This window comes from Microcaecilia unicolor, chromosome 4, assembly GCF_901765095.1.
Source record: "Microcaecilia unicolor chromosome 4, aMicUni1.1, whole genome shotgun sequence".
In the NCBI taxonomy this organism is placed as follows: domain Eukaryota; kingdom Metazoa; phylum Chordata; class Amphibia; order Gymnophiona; family Siphonopidae; genus Microcaecilia; species Microcaecilia unicolor.
In genome coordinates, this window is record NC_044034.1 from 287,684,751 (window position 1) to 287,700,904 (window position 16,154).

The window sequence follows — 16,154 nt, forward strand, 5'->3', positions numbered from 1 at the left end:
GAGCTACCTTCATGCATGAGTCCAGAGTCAGTCTAACTGTGCCAACATTTTCCAGTCCTGTAATATATATTTATTTATTCTTCAAGTCTGGTTGTAAAAGGCATTTTTTTTGTTGGGGGGGGGGGGGGGGGGGGGTGTTAATCTTTGTCTCCTGGCTGTGTGTTTGTATATAGATGAGTCCCAGGAATAATGATGACAAAGAGAAAGCAGCAGTAGAACAAATGGAGCTGAATGACATTTATGTTTTCCAAATGGTGATGCATAGCTTGGTGGGATGTCCTTGTTGTAACACCAGGGTAAATCATTTCTTAGCTTCTTGTTTAAAAATTAATCATGGAGGAACAAAGCAGGTGGAGGGGAAATGAGTCAGAATGAGTTCAGCAAACAAAATCTAGCCTTAAAACTATTAGCTGGTTGATATTCAGCAGAAGTTAACTAAGTTGATGTAAAGCTTCCTAATATGATTTGATAACAGCATTTTCTCAGTTATTACCCAAATGTGAACACAATTATAATGTTAAGTAATAAGTTTTGGATGCTGCTGAATTCTATTATTCTGTCTCATTATGTCTCCAGTTTTGGCACAGTATAAGTCATCACAAGGACAAAATATAAGAAAGCCAAAAGACAGAATTAGGGGCTTATAGCCCATTTAGTTATGTTTAAACACATGAGAGATCTGCATAAAAGAAAATATTTATTTTTATTATTTTGACTTATGAAAACCACTTATCCCTGAAACATGCTCAAAACAGAATAATCCATTTGTACAAAAGAGATGAGGTGAAGATGTGATTCCATGTGCCCCAGTGAAGAGTTTAATTTTACTTCCAGTCTTTACAACACCAGGCTTCCCAAATCAGACTACAACAATTTAATTCATGATATTTATATCTACATATGGGAAGCTTTCAAATAAATTAAAAAGCTGTCAAATAAGTAAAAAAAAAAAATAATAAAAAAATCTTTTGTCCTCCACCTTTTAAGGCACAGCCTATCCAACTGGAACAGCTTTTGACTTTTTACAGATGGGCCACGCAAAGGCAGTCATTTATTTCCAATAATCTTTTGAAATTGTTTTCAATAGCATTTGCTATTGTTTTGGGTGAACTACTGTGGTGGCAATCTCTGTCTACTGCCAGCAAGTTCCACCTACTGGCTTCAACCCATATAATGGGCTAGATAGCCTTGTACTGTCTCCTGTTCTCAATTTAACCTCCTTGCATCAGACCTTGGGTCTTTCATTATGAATCAAGAGAGGGAGCACTGATGCCATCTTCTGAATGAATCTGGTATAACCCAGGTCTTCCATAAGGTGATGCTCCTGGCCATCAATAACAGGTCTGATGGGAGACCTGGAGAGACATCTTCCCTCAACCATTCTGGGGAAGCCTGCTGAGTCTTGCAAAAAAGCTGCCTCCTAACAGGAACCATAATCTTCCACCAAAGGAATTATTCCTGCTTTGAGATCAGCTGGGAAACGGGGTGTCGTTTGAAAGACACTGATGGGCCGATGATCAGAAGCAAACACAGGTGCTAGAGGCTGTTAGCACCATACTAGAGCCTGCATTTGTTACCGCCCTATGATCAGAGCCCCCGAGCGCATGAAATGCACTCGTGGAATCTGAACGTAACTAGCATGCAAATGCATACTAAACCTATTCCTCCCCAATGATCAGCAACCAGAACGCCAAACTTTGGCTCGCTGGCCACAGCAAACCCTATGCCAGCTTGGAGCTGGCCTTACAGTTTACAGACCATTGGGGAGGAATGGTGAGCCCTGTCCAGCATGCATTTGATTGCCAGCACCCCCCCCCCCCCCACAAGAGCACAGACCAGACACCCCCCCACAGCGACATGGGGGCTGGGGGTCCGGTGGACCGACCCCCTTGACACAGGTTCAGGGGGGCTGGAGATCCGGTGGGTGAAGCCCTGGTGGTCCAGTGGGCCACTAGTCAATCCCCACCCCACCCCTCCCTAGTGGTCTTAGCAGCCCTTCCTCACCCCCTACCTTCGTTGGAGGAGGGAGGTGGCCTCCCTCCTCTTCCATTGGGCCGCGTAAAAAATGGTGTGAAGCCCTGCCCAGCGATGGGTGCCATTTTCAAGGCAGCGTTGATGGAAGAGGAGGGAGGCCACCTCCCTCCTCCAATGAAGGTAGGGGTGGGAGTGGGGAAGGGCCACTAAACCACCAGGGTGGGGGGGGGGGGGGGTAGGGAGACTGACTCGCGGCCCACTGGGCCACCAGGGCTCCATGTGAAGGGATGCTTGGGAGGGGGGGCGGCTGGAGACCCACCGGATCTCCAGCCCCCCGAACCTGTGTCGGGGAGGGGACTGGGGGGGGGTTGACTCGTGGCCCACTGGGCCACCAGGGCTCTATTTGAGGGGGGGACTATGGGGGTACTGGAGGTCTGCCAGACCTCCAGCCCCCCCGTGTCGCTTGGCTTAGGGTGGGGGTACTTGGGGTCTGGTGGTCCCATGGACCTCCACAACCCCTGTATTTGACAGGTCTGGGCTTTTGACAGCCTGGACCTGTCAAACAAGTGCGGGAGGATTGTGCCCGAGTGCATGCTCAGGCACAATCCTCCTGCACTTTTACCCTATGATCAAAGAAAATAGCGTGCTATTATCTCTGATCATAGAGGCGATAAAGCCCCGCACTGTTCCAGCGCTATTTTTAGAGCGCTGTTTGGAATAGTACAGGGCTTTCGATCATCTACCCATGAGGGAGCACAATCCTATGAGTTCTGGAATGATGTTAAACCTGCACCTTTTCTAAGCTGGAAAGATCTTCACACCTGACTGATGACACATATCTGAAAAAGCTCTTGCTGAATTACTCATAGATGGGCTGTGCCGAAGAATCAGAGGAGGCGTTATTTGTCTATGGTATAAAGGCAGAGGTCTTTGATGATATGAGGTGTTCTCTAGCTTCTGCACCAACTTGTGCATCAAGGAGCCACACTGCATCAAATCCTATTCTGTTAACATCAACTGCATCTTCAACAAAGCAGTTGTGGTGATGTTGTTGATTTTGGCACTGAGAACTTGCCTCTTCAGCACCAAGAGATCCAACACCTGATCAGTGCAGAAGTGGGAAAGAGGTGCCTTGCTTCCTTTGTGGGTCTGACTTTATTGGACCCAGAAGAAGAGTGCTTACCATTATGGTAGTGCCACTTGTGGCCCAAGCTGATGGGTCCTAGGGGAACAAATTCGTAGCTGCTCCCCTTAGTAGATTTCTTAGCTAACATCAGAATCCTGTCCAACAGATACCTCAGGACTTTCATCTTAAACACCCTGAACCTGCAAGCCCTCAGGGATATCCTGGCACAATGGACATAGTTCAGTAGGTTCTGGTTGGCCCTAAGGTAGTGACAGAACACCAAGAGATATGTAAAATCAGCATTTTTGCACTGCAACTCTTAAAAGCTGGTGGGGATGTCAGCCATTAGAAAGAGGCAACTGAGAGTTGTGTCGGTGATTCGCTAAAAGAAGAAAGTGGTCTGTGTTGGCACCGTCAGATGACAATGGAGGGCATATTTAAGTTCCTTTGGAACACTCTTGAATAAATGTCATCTGGTTCTGGTATTTATTGCCATTTAATTTATCAACTTGTTCTATTATCTCTCACATACAGAAACATGAATTCTTTACTTAGACACCCCTTTTATGTAGTTAAGTTCTTAACAGCCGCAGAAAAATAAAGAGCAGCTCGACGCTGACCAGATGCCACAAATAATCCATAAGAACTCGCTGCCTCTACCCACACCCAAATCCTCTGTGTCAGACATAACTAGATCAATCTTGGTTCCTGCAATCAAGATGCTGTATTTTTGTTTATAAATAAGCATAATCCTGAACCACTTGTGCATTTTGTGTACATGTATCTGTCTGCACCTCATGAACATGTTTGCATTGGCTATGGATACTGTGAATATTTGTTATTAGCTATGGTGCCTGGCTATACACTATGCATATGTCTGAGATGCCTGGCTCTGCCTGTGTTTGTTACCTGAGACATCTGATTCTGCACAGGCAGTAGATGCTGTGCCGGATTTTCAGCTTTGGGATGCATGATTCCCATGTTTGCTTGGCTGAGAGAGGTAATGCGGCTGGGCTGTCCCCTCAGTGTTACAGTGATTGTGGTTGGTGCCTTTAAGCCTGGAAGACCTATTTGTGGAAGAGACAAGAAAACTTCTGTTGGGGTTTGAAAGTAATCACCTCTGCCACTGAAAAGGCAACAGTGATAATCATCAATAACGGAGGTGTTACTACAGAAGATACAGCAAAGGTGCTTACCTGTGACAGGAGTTCTCCATAGATAGCAGGATAGATCAGACATACAAGTGGGTGACATCATTCAGATGGCACCAAATCAGGCTCTCTGAACTCAAAGAATTATAAACTTTTCTGAGCACATGTGGGGCATTCCTATGCCCCTATTCCTTCACAAGAACAGACTAGTCCTCATACTAAGTTGAAAAATGTTCACTCTCCAGGAAAGTGGGTGGGATTGTATGCCTGATTTATCCTGCTGTTTATGAAGAACCCTTATTACAGGTAAGCAACTTCGTTTTCTCCATCAACAAGCAGAATGAATCATCTGCATAAGAAGGAACGCTCTCACAGCTTCTATCAGACTATCTGTAATATTAGTTAAAGTTCCTAATGTGATAGGCTGCTACATTTTTTTTTTGACTGAGCCTGCCTCTACAACATGCACTCCTGGAATATAGGTGGACAGAAAACACATAATGCTCACCTTAATAGGGCAGCTGAGAGACAAAGCCAAAGCCGGGCCAACCCACCCCCCCCCCCCCCCCACCTCTGGGCCTGCTTACTTGATTGTCTTCTCTCCTGGTAGTTCTGCTCTGCTGCACAGATCCTTCTTCCTGCCACGTCCAAACGGGAAGTGGTATGCGTCAGGAAGAAGGACCTGTGGCTGGCAGAGCAGAGTTAACACAGATAACACTATAACTCTGCTCTGTGGCAAACAGGAGCAGGAAAGCCATGCTAGCACTGGGCCGGCGCAGGGCCCCCCCCCCTTGGAGGCTGGGCCCTGGGGAATTCCCCCCCCCCCCCCGCAGCTACTGCCTCTTTACATGGGTTATATGAACGTGCACCCCCATGTTTGATTAGATAGTACATGGCCCCTCAATTGTCCATTTAAACAGGCAAAAAGTTTCCCACCTCTAAGTTCCCAAAGATGTATTTGTAATGCTTGTTCTTTCCTCACCTATCAACCTTGGGCACCAAAAAGAGGCATATTTTCAAAGCACTTAGCCTTCCAAAGTTCCACAGAAACCTATGGAACTTTGGAAGGCTAAGTGCTTTGAAAATATGCCTCCTAAAGTCTCCTATATGGGTACCCCAATTGAGAATGGATACATCTGTGATGAAATCTCCATGTTCAAGTGTACAGCGCTGTGTACGTCCAGTAGCGCTATAGAAATGATAAGTAGTAGTAAATTATTTTGTGCTAAGGCAAACAGAATAACTGCCCTTTGAATAGACTTGTGCAGGTTTGACTGAGCCCACTAAGATGATAGCATGTACTGAAACTGAGGTATGTTGAGACAAGCAAACAGAGTAATATTTATTTATTTATAGCATTTATATCCCAAATTTTTCCACCCATGGGTAGGCTCAATGTGGCCTACATCAGTCTGCAAAAACATACATCAATTCAGCAAACAATCAAATACATTGAAGTTAAAGAGATTAGTGAGTAACAGCAAAGGAGAGGAAAAGGAGAAAGAGTTAATAGAGAAATATGAATTGCGTAAGCCATATGACCTAGAACCCACACAGTGGCACTAGCAGAAATCTTGATTTTGGTGGTCAGTTCCCATACAAAAAGAGATGAGATTTTCTAATTTGGTAAATAAGCTGTTTATTATAGGGTATTGAGATAGCTAGAATCCTCAATTCACCAGAGCCTAAGTTGCAATTCTGAATATATTCAGAATTCTAACCCAGCTAGATATGTAAAGGTATTTTTATTAGCCACTTGTGTAGGTGGGGAAAACCAAGTTACTTATCTGTAGTAGGTGCTTTCTGTGGATAGCAGAACAGCAAGTCCTCACAGCACAGATGACTACCAACAGAGCCAGAGGAGGAAGCTTCTCCAGCTTTGAATATGCTATTTTGTTTTTTTATGATTCATATTTGTAGTTTTATATGTTTATGTATTTATGTGCAGTTTTTATTATTATTTATAGTCATATCCTTGATGAAAACACAAGAAAACATGGCCATGTCAGGCATTTGATCCATGGTGGTACAATATATTTTTTATCTTTGCCTCTGGATCAGCTGGTTTTGTTGCTCTCTAACATAAAGGGGAAAGGGAAATGGGACTTGATATACCGCCTTTCTGAAGTTTTTGCAACTACATTCAAAGCGGTTTACATATATTCAGGTACTTATTTTGTACCAGGGGCAATGGAGGGTTAAGTGACTTGCCCAGAGTCACAAGGAGCTGCAATGGGAATTGAACTCAGTTCCACAGGATCAAAGTCCACTGCACTAACCACTAGGCTACTCCTAAATGGAACAGCTTCAGCCATTTCCTTCATAAATTCAATGAATGAGAGCTTCTCTAGTGAGGATTTTCTTCTCTCATGTCGAGGAGATGTGTCTGATTGTAGGCCAGTTGAATCCTCTTCAAAGAAAATATCAGGCTCTAATTATGAGTCCTAGTAGCACTCCATAAAAGTCTGGATCTCTGTCTATCTTGACCTACCGACATTGGAGTTAGGCCTTGAATGTGGAGACCTTGATGCACAGGAGATCCACAGCAGTGCAAGAGAAATGAACTCCAACCCTTTAAGGTCTCTTGTGGCCATGCCTCCCCTCCAGGCAAAGCATGAGTCTCGAGGACCAACCAGATGTCTCTCTGCATTGACATCAATGGTGATAAAGCCTTAGTATCATGTCAAGCAAAGAAGAGATTTATTTGTTACATTTGTATCCCACATTTTCCCACCTATTTGCAGGTTCAATGTGGCTTACATAATATCGTTGTGGCATTCGCCAGTTCCGGTATGAACAAATACAAGGTGTTAATGTGGTAGGATTGGGTTCATGTGAGGTAGGTATAATGGGGAATTTATGGAGGAAAAGGGAAGATGAGATGTGTCCATTCCGATCTTTGGTTGTGTTGTGTTGCAGGTACTCAGCCTTTATGTTGGGTCAGTGGGATATGCTTTTCTGAATAGGTGTGTTTTTAGTTCTTTCCGGAAATTTAGGTGGTCGTACGTTGTTTTTACTACTTTTGGCAGTGGGTTCCATAGTTGTGCGCTTAAGTTGGAGAAGCTGGATGCATACGTTGATTTGTATTTGAGTCCTTTGCTGCTTGGTTAATGAAGATTTAGGTATGGGCTATGTGGCCCACATATGGCAGATACACATGGCTATAACCTTGATGGTGAAGAGAGACTGAGGACCCTCCAAAGAAGGAGTTGTTCCTGTCAGATAGAAGGACAACAGATGTTTCATACTACTAGTTTGCTACATGGTTTTTGCAAGCTGGGATCACGCTTTACTGATAAGGGATTAGCCAATGAACACTAAGTGTGCATGTGAACACAAGCAGGAGAGGATAAGTACATAAGTATTGCCATACTGGGACAGACCAAAGGTCCATCATGCCCAGCATCCTGTTTCCAACAGTGGCCAATCTAGGTCACAAATACCTGTCAAGATCCCATAAAAAGTACAAAATATTTTATGCTGCTTATCCCAGAGACAGTGGATTTTCCCCAAGTCCAATTTAATAATGGTCTATGGACTTTTCCTTTAGGATGCCGTCCAAACCTTTGTAAAACTCCACTAAACTAATCGCCTTTATCACATTTTCTGGCAACGAATTCCAGAGTTGAATTGCATGTTTAGTGAAGAAATCTTTTCTCTGATTCATTTTAATTGTACTATTTTGTAGCTTCATCACATGCCCCCTAGTCCTAGTATTTTTGGAAAGCGTAAACAGACGCTTCACATCTACCCGTTCAACTCCACTCATTATTTTATAGACCTCTATCATGTCTCCCCTCAGCTACCTTTTCTCCAAGCTGAAGACCCCTAGCCGCTTTAGCCTTTCCTCATAGGGAAGTCGTCCCATCCCCTTTATCATTTTCATCGCCCTTCTCTGCACCTTTTCTAATTCCACTATATCTTTTTTGATATGCGGTGACCAGAATTGAACATAATATTCAAGGTGCGGTCGCACCATGGAGTGATACAAAGGCATTATAACGTCCTCATTTTTGTTTTCCATTCCTTTCCTAATAATACATAACATTCTGTTTCCTTTCTTAGTTTCTTTGTGCAGGAATAGGCTATGACCAAGCGCCCGTCCCTGAAACACTCACGCCCCTCCAAAATGTGCCAGTGTCACCCGATGGAACTCTGCACGCATCCCGCTAGATGAGAAAATCCAAGTGTGCAGACAAGAGTGGAGGAGTGGCCTATTGGTTAGAGGACCGGTCTTGCAATCTGGAGGTGGCTGGTTCAAATCCCGCTGCTGCTCCTTGTGATCTTGGGCAAGTCCCTTAACCCTCCATTGCCTCAGGTACAAACTTAGACTGTGAGCCTTCCTGGGACAGAAAAACATCCAGGATGATAGAATAGAGGAAATTGCCATTTTTTGTATACATATAAAAAATAATGGATTACTACCATATTGTGTAATGGAAAGAAACAGGAAAATCTATATATGAACACAAGTTAGATTGGGAGAAATCACATGATTTACCAGAAATGAAACTTGTAATGGTATATAAATGAAACCTGAGAAAGTTTTGCTGCAGATTTTGTTAGTCAGTCTATGCGCCTGGCTACTAGGTGACAACCTGCTCCAGAGAGAACAATTATTTTGTATTGGTTTAGTGAAATACCAATAAAGATTTTTTGGGGCTGAAGTGTTTTCCCCTCCCCAGGAGCAAGGGACGGGACTTCACAATAACCCACTAAGACTTTAAACTAGAATCACTGGGAATGGATGAACAAAGCCTCCATATAAGTAAAACATTAAATACCTCTACAGCTATGGAAAACTGTGTTCTAAAGCCAATAATATGGGAAATAAAGTCCTAGAACTAGAGGCTATGATGAAGAGACTGACTTGGATTTTTTATTAGCCATGTAGACATGGTTCACGGAGAACCATGCCTGGAATATAGATATACCAGAATAATATATTCAGGAAGGACAGGGTAGGAAGAAAGGGAAGAGTGGCATTATATGTTAAAGACAATATTAAAGCAACAGAGTTTCAGGACTTATGAATAACATTTATATTCCACATTATCCCATACAATTCGAGTTCAACGTGGCTACAAGTAAAGGGGAATCACTACAAATTTAACATATTATAACTCATTAAAAAAAGCAATGCAATTCATGAAAGAAGATTAAGAACTACAAATCCACGATTCCAGAAAAATTAAAGCAGGAGAGGAGGGAAGGTAAGCAGGGAGGAAGAATAAAGAGATTCATCAAACGAGAAAATTATGACTCATAATTTATTAACAGGACTTTTTTTGAAAAGGAAGGATTTCAGAAGTTTGTGGAATAGTAACGAGCTCATTTTCAAAGCACTTAGACTTACAAAGTTCTACAGTTACTATGGAACTTTGTAAGTCTAAGTGCTTTGACAATATGGCTCTAAGTAATTTTGCTGAGATCGGATAGTATCCGGTAATGAGTTCCACCACTGAACACCCTGAAAAGCAAAACTAGTAGAATGGATTGACTTGTACACTACTTTCTTACAGTTTGGGAAATGGAATCCTAAGTAGCCTCTAGCTCTAAAGGTTACATTATGGGATGGAAGATTAATAAGGGGCTGCATATAATCTGGGGCAATACCATATAATATCTGAAATATAAGAGCACAGAGTTTGAAGATAATCCTGGCTTTAATAGGAAGCCAGTGTAATTGAAACAGTAGTGCAGTGGCTCAGCTAAAGCATGGCACATGAAGGACAAATCTGGCCACAGTATTCTCAGCAGTTTGCAATTTCTTCAACAAATATTCAGCGCAACCTGCATAAATAGAATTACAATAATCAAATTGGGACCAGACAAGAGATTGTACAAGTAGCCTGAAAGTGTCAGTAGAAAAGAAAGATCAAATAGATTTCAGTTTCCAGAGAGAACTAAAAGATTTGACAATAACAGAGGATACGTGAGGTTCAAAGGTGAGGTAATGATAACCCCTAATATTTTAAGAGTGATATCCAAAGAATAAGAAATATGATCAACAATAAAACTACTATAAGGATGGTGGTCAAATGTATTTGTAATAACTAAGAATTTAGCTTTCTCCTGATTTAGCTTTAGCCTAAATTCGGAAGCCCAGGACTGCACCGAGTCCAGGCCTATTTTAACTTTACTGAGAATCTCATGAATGCTACACTTAAAAGGAATACAAATGGTGACATAATCAGCATACATAAAAAGGTGGAAGCCCAAAGACAAAAGCCTCCTTCCTAAAGGAGCCATCATGACATTAAACAGAATCGGAGACAAGGGAGAGTCCTGTGGCACACCACAATCAGGAGACTAAGATAAAGAAAAGAAGCCCGACATTTTTACTCAAAGATCTTAATTTCAGGAAGCCCTGGAACCACAGCAGAACTTTCCCACAAAGCCCAAACTGGTCCAGTAAATTTAATAATAGATTGTGATCTACTAAATTAAATGCACTGGACATATCAAATTGCTTAACAAGAATCTTGTTACCTAAACCAACCTCTCTCCTGAAGGTGGATACTAAGGTGATAAGGACAGTCTCTGTACTATAAAATGGTCTAAAGCCAGATTGAGATTTGTGTAGTAAGTTAAAGACAGACAGACAGATAATCTGTAAATTGGGTTGCTACAAATCCTTCCATCACCTTGATTAGCAATGAAATGGAAGCAAATGGTCTATAATTAGTAACATCACTTAATGAATCTAAAGAATTCTTAGGTATAGGGGTTAATATGATGGAACCCTTCTTTGCAGGGGAAAGCCTCTGAGCAAACGTAAAAGAAAGATGGATTCTGACAAGCACAATAAATAGATTATGTGCATTTTTTTTAGTAAATAGCTAGGGCAAGCATCAAGGAGGCAGTGGGAGGAGGAATACTTTGAAAGAAAGAATTTGACTGTGTCACAGGTGGGCAATTGAAAAGAGGACCAAAGTCTCAGCAGGCATCCCAGCAAGAGGTAAGAGAGGTAAGCAAGAGGTGCTGTGGGTTAATTTGGAAAGAGGGAATGGAAAATCTATTTATATTGGTTTGATATATGGACCTCTTTCACAGGCAGAAGAAGTGGACAGATTTAATTGAAGACATTCACAATATTGCTAATGAAAAGGGAAGTACTATTCATAGGTGATTTCAACATAATAGATATTGACTGAGATATCCTTGCTATGTCATCTAGAAGCAGGGGGGTCCTGGATTTTCTACATGGAGAACTGTTCTGGCAACTGGTAATGGAATCTATGAGGGACAGAGCCATAATGGACCTGGTGTTTACAAATGGGGAGAGTGTTTTTATATTCATATTCACCATAGAATGAACTTTGTTTATTAGCTGTTTCCTGGAACTCAGAAAAACCCCTCTTACAGGTCTTTTCTGTCTTTGAAGAGCTCAAGTGGTCCTTCAGAGAGACATCAGATCTTAAACACACCAGAAACTGAGATCTTAAAGCAGCCATCTCCATCATTTTGTAATTGTTTTCTAGCATAGGGAGACAGCCTCCCAACACAGAGGATAATCAACTATATTTATCGTTTATTTGCTTAATAACCAATTCTAATTGAGACAAATTGAAGCGGTTTACAATATGTAAAATAATCAAAAAGTCATAAAATTAGAAAGGAACTCCATAGCTTAGGATAGAACAATCACATCAGAGAACAGTTAACAGGAGTCAATCATACACCATTCGCGCAACACAAAATATACAAAAAAAGGTCTTCATAGACACACATAGATCCATGCACATCTAATCTTTGTTCTTAGGCCAGACTCACTTGTCCCAGGACCAGGGTAATAGGCTGCTAGTCATCAAAGGCTGACAGAAACAGATGTGAAAGAGGGGATATGTTTTCTCCAAGTGAAGGTGTTATGGAAGTGAGTTCCACAAAGCAGGGGCAAGAAAATAAAAAGCAGTGGATCTGGTCGACTTCTATCTTACTTTGTTGTTGGTGAGGGAGCGAAGGGTACAAGTGAGTGTATATGGTGTAATCAAAGAGCCTAAGTACGAGGGTAAGGCAGTATAAAGAACCTTAAATTTAACTCTGTTTTTTATCGGGAGCCAAGAGTATAAAAACTGGAGTGACATGATTGTAACATTTAGAATTGCAAATAACACACGCTGCTGTATTTTGGAGGGTCTGGAGAAATTTAAGATTGTACTTGTCTTCCTCTCCTCAATAGTCCCTTTGCCTATGTGTCCTTCTGTCTGTCCTACCCTTATCCTTATTGGTCCTGTCTGTCTGTCCTAATTTAGATTGTAAGCTCTTTTGAGCAGGGACTGTCTTTTCTTCATGTTCAATTGTGAAGCGCTGTGTACTGTGATAAGAGGGTGTCCTATCCGGGGTAGGCCACTAGAGGGCGCTTGTAGGAGAATAGATGGAGGTCGCTAGGACCGGGGAGAGCCCTGGGAGGTCCACAGGTGTAGGAGGTTATGGGCTGGATGGATCCTGTGTAGCTAATTAACCACCGGAGTGTGAAAGGAAGAGAAGTGAGCTGGCAGCAGAAGAAGAGAGATCCCCCTGGAAGATACTGGCTAACCTTATAGACTAGTGGTGGACTGTGTGTCCAAAGGAGACAAGCAGGTTGAAAATCCTGGGGTAAGAAGTCCCTAAAGCATTAGTGTTGGACGGTGTGTCCTCAGGACTTATAGAACTGTGTGTCCCCAGTACTTGTAAAGAACTGTGTGTTCAAAGGAAGGACTGTGTGTCCAAAGTACTGAGAGAAGTAGGCTGCAAAGCCTGGGGTTGGGAGTCCCAAAGTATTGAAGCTAATACTGAGCCCATGTATCTGTGTGGGCAGCTCAGTGTGAAGACCTATGAAAGCATAAAGTATTAAGCTAGAAGAAGTGTGCCCAGAGGCTGGAATAAAGAGTTGCCTGAGACATATGCAGTTGGTGAGACCTGTTTAATTTGCTTAGTGGGAACCAGGTCACCATGAGCGAGAAGGGGTAGCACACTAATTTGCATATGATCTGCATATTGAGAACCAGGTCACCCTGAGTTAGAAGTGGGATATCACAGTACGACTGGTAGCGCTATAGAAATGATTTATAGTAGTAGTAATTGGTAATACCTGCATGGATGATGTTGCAATAGTCATAGCTGGAATTAATGTAGATATAACAAAGTGAGCAGAGAGTTGAATTCAAAGATGCTACAAATTGACCGTAAATATCTGAGAAAATAGAAACCTGTTTTAAGAACCTGCAAAATCTGAGGGGGTAAAAGAGAGAGCGGAGTCAATGATTATTCTCAGATATTTAAAAGAAGTAACAGTAATTTGCCTATCGGATAAGATCGGCTGGATCACTGGAAGGAACATGGGCCCTGTGGTCTAGCTGGCCACAGTCTTCTCTGGGTTCAGCACAAGCTCTGGTCCAAGGCATTTATAATAACGGGGGTTTAGAAAGTTTATCTTCCAATCACGTTTAAATTATTTAAACCTTGCGTTGTCTGAAATTTCCAGCAATGTGCAAACTGAGGAATAAATATCTTCTTTTTTTTTTTTAAGAAGAGAGTGTGTGGGTCTGTGTGTGGGGAGGGGGATGTCTCAAAACAAATATGATATAAAACTTTGGATTCAATTGAATAATTTCACCCCAATGAGGAAAAACCCTGATAATAGAGCCTTAATATAACCATGGAAAAAGTAAAATTGCTATGTTCTGTGAATGGGTAAGGGCATGGGAACATATTTGCATGCTCAGAAAAAGTTTCCTGTTTTTTTTTTTTTTTCTGTACTCAGAGAGCCTGTATCAGTGCCATCCAGATAACACCACCCATTTGTGTGGGTATTCACCCTGCTTGTTGGAGAACTTTCAAAATTAATTGTGTTGTAGTATAATATTCCTATTTACAGTTTATCTATTTACATTCTCTCCCAGACCTCATTAGGGAAAGCGAATGCTACATACCTGTAGAAGGTATTCTCCGAGGACAGCAGGCTGATTGTTCTCACTGATGGGTGACGTCCACGGCAGCCCCCTCCAACCGGAAACTTCACTAGCAAAGGCCTTTGCTAGTCCTCGCACGCCGATGCGCACCGCGCATGCGCGGCCGTCTTCCCGCCCGAACCGGCTCGTGTTCGTCAGTCCCAAAGACAAGGGAAGACACAACTCCAAAGGGGAGGCGGGCGGGTATGTGAGAACAATCAGCCTGCTGTCCTCGGAGAATACCTTCTACAGGTATGTAGCATTCGCTTTCTCCGAGGACAAGCAGGCTGCTTGTTCTCACTGATGGGGTATCCCTAGCCCCCAGGCTCACTCAAAACAACAAACATGGTCAATTGGGCCTCGCAATGGCGAGGACATAACTGAGATTGACCTAACAATTTATCCAACTAACTGAGAGTGTAGCCTGGAACAGAAAAAACATGGGCCTAGGGGGGTGGAGTTGGATTCTAAACCCCGAACAGATTCTGAAGCACTGACTGCCCGAACCGACTGTCGCGTCAGGTATCCTGCTGCAGGCAGTAATGAGATGTGAATGTGTGGACAGATGACCACGTCGCAGCTTTGCAGATCTCTTCAATAGTGGCTGACTTCAAGTGGGCCACTGACGCTGCCATGGCTCTAACATTGTGAGCCGTGACATGACCCTCAAGAGCCAGCCCAGCCTGGGCGTAAGTGAAGGAAATGCAATCTGCTAGCCAATTTGAAATGGTGCGTTTCCCCACAGCCACTCCCCTCCTGTTGGGATCAAAAGAAACAAACAATTGGGCGGACTGTCTGTTCGGCTGTGTCCGCTCCAGATAGAAGGCCAATGCTCTTTTGCAGTCCAATGTGTGCAGCTGACGTTCAGCAGGGCAGGAATGAGGACGGGGAAAGAAAGTTGGCAAGACAATTGACTGGTTCAGATGGAACTCCGACACAACCTTTGGCAAGAACTTAGGGTGAGTGCGGAGGACTACTCTATTATGATGAAATCTGGTGTAAGGGGCCTGGGCTACCAGGGCCTGAAGCTCACTGACTCTACGAGCTGAAGTAACTGCCACCAAGAAAATGACCTTCCAGGTCAAGTACTTCAGATGGCAGGAGTTCAGTGGCTCAAAAGGAGGTTTCATCAGCTGGGTGAGAACGACATTGAGATCCCATGACACTGTAGGAGGTTTGACGGGGGGCTCTGACAGAAGCAAACCTCTCATGAAGCGAACAACTAAAGGCTGTCCTGAGATCGGCTTACCTACCACACGGTAATGGTATGCACTGATTGCGCTAAGGTGAACCCTTACAGAGTTGGTCTTCAGACCAGACTCAGACAAGTGCAGAAGGTATTCAAGCAAGGTCTGTGTATGACAGGAGCGAGGGTCTAAGGCCTTGCTGTCACACCAGACGGCAAACCTCCTCCATAAAAAGAAGTAACTCCTCTTAGTGGAATCTTTTCTGGAAGCAAGCAAGACACGGGAGACACCCTCCGACAGACCCAAAGAGGCAAAGTCTACGCTCTCAACATCCAGGCCGTGAGAGCCAGAGACTGGAGGTTGGGATGCAGAAGCGCCCCTTCGTTCTGGGTGATGAGGGTCGGAAAACACTCCAATCTTCACGGTTCTTCGGAGGACAACTCCAGAAGGAGAGGGAACCAGATCTGACGCGGCCAAAAAGGAGCAATCAGGATCATGGTGCCTCGGTCTTGCTTGAGTTTCAACAAAGTCTTCCCCACCAGAGGTATAGGAGGATAAGCATACAGCAGGCCGTCCCCCCAATCCAGGAGGAAGGCATCCGATGCCAGTCTGCCGTGGGCCTGAAGTCTGGAACAGAACTGAGGAACCTTGTGGTTGGCTCGAGATGCAAAGAGATCTACCAAGGGGGTGCCCCACACCTGGAAGATCTGGCGCACTACTCTGGAGTTGAGCAACCACTCGTGAGGTTGCATAATCCTGCTCAACCTGTCGGCCAGACTGTTGT

General features: G+C 43.4%; 1 protein-coding gene across 3 annotated transcripts in view; it reads right to left on the reverse strand.

Moving 5' to 3' along the window:
• The window catches only part of KANSL3 (KAT8 regulatory NSL complex subunit 3), a 144,471-nt gene that overhangs the window by 3,694 nt on the left and 124,623 nt on the right, over window positions 1-16,154 (reverse strand). For all 3 annotated transcript variants that reach the window (XM_030201649.1, XM_030201648.1, XM_030201647.1), the window contains one exon: window positions 4,010-4,167. In XM_030201649.1, the coding sequence (XP_030057509.1) occupies window positions 4,010-4,167 (158 nt within the window). The remainder of the gene's footprint in view (window positions 1-4,009; window positions 4,168-16,154) is intronic.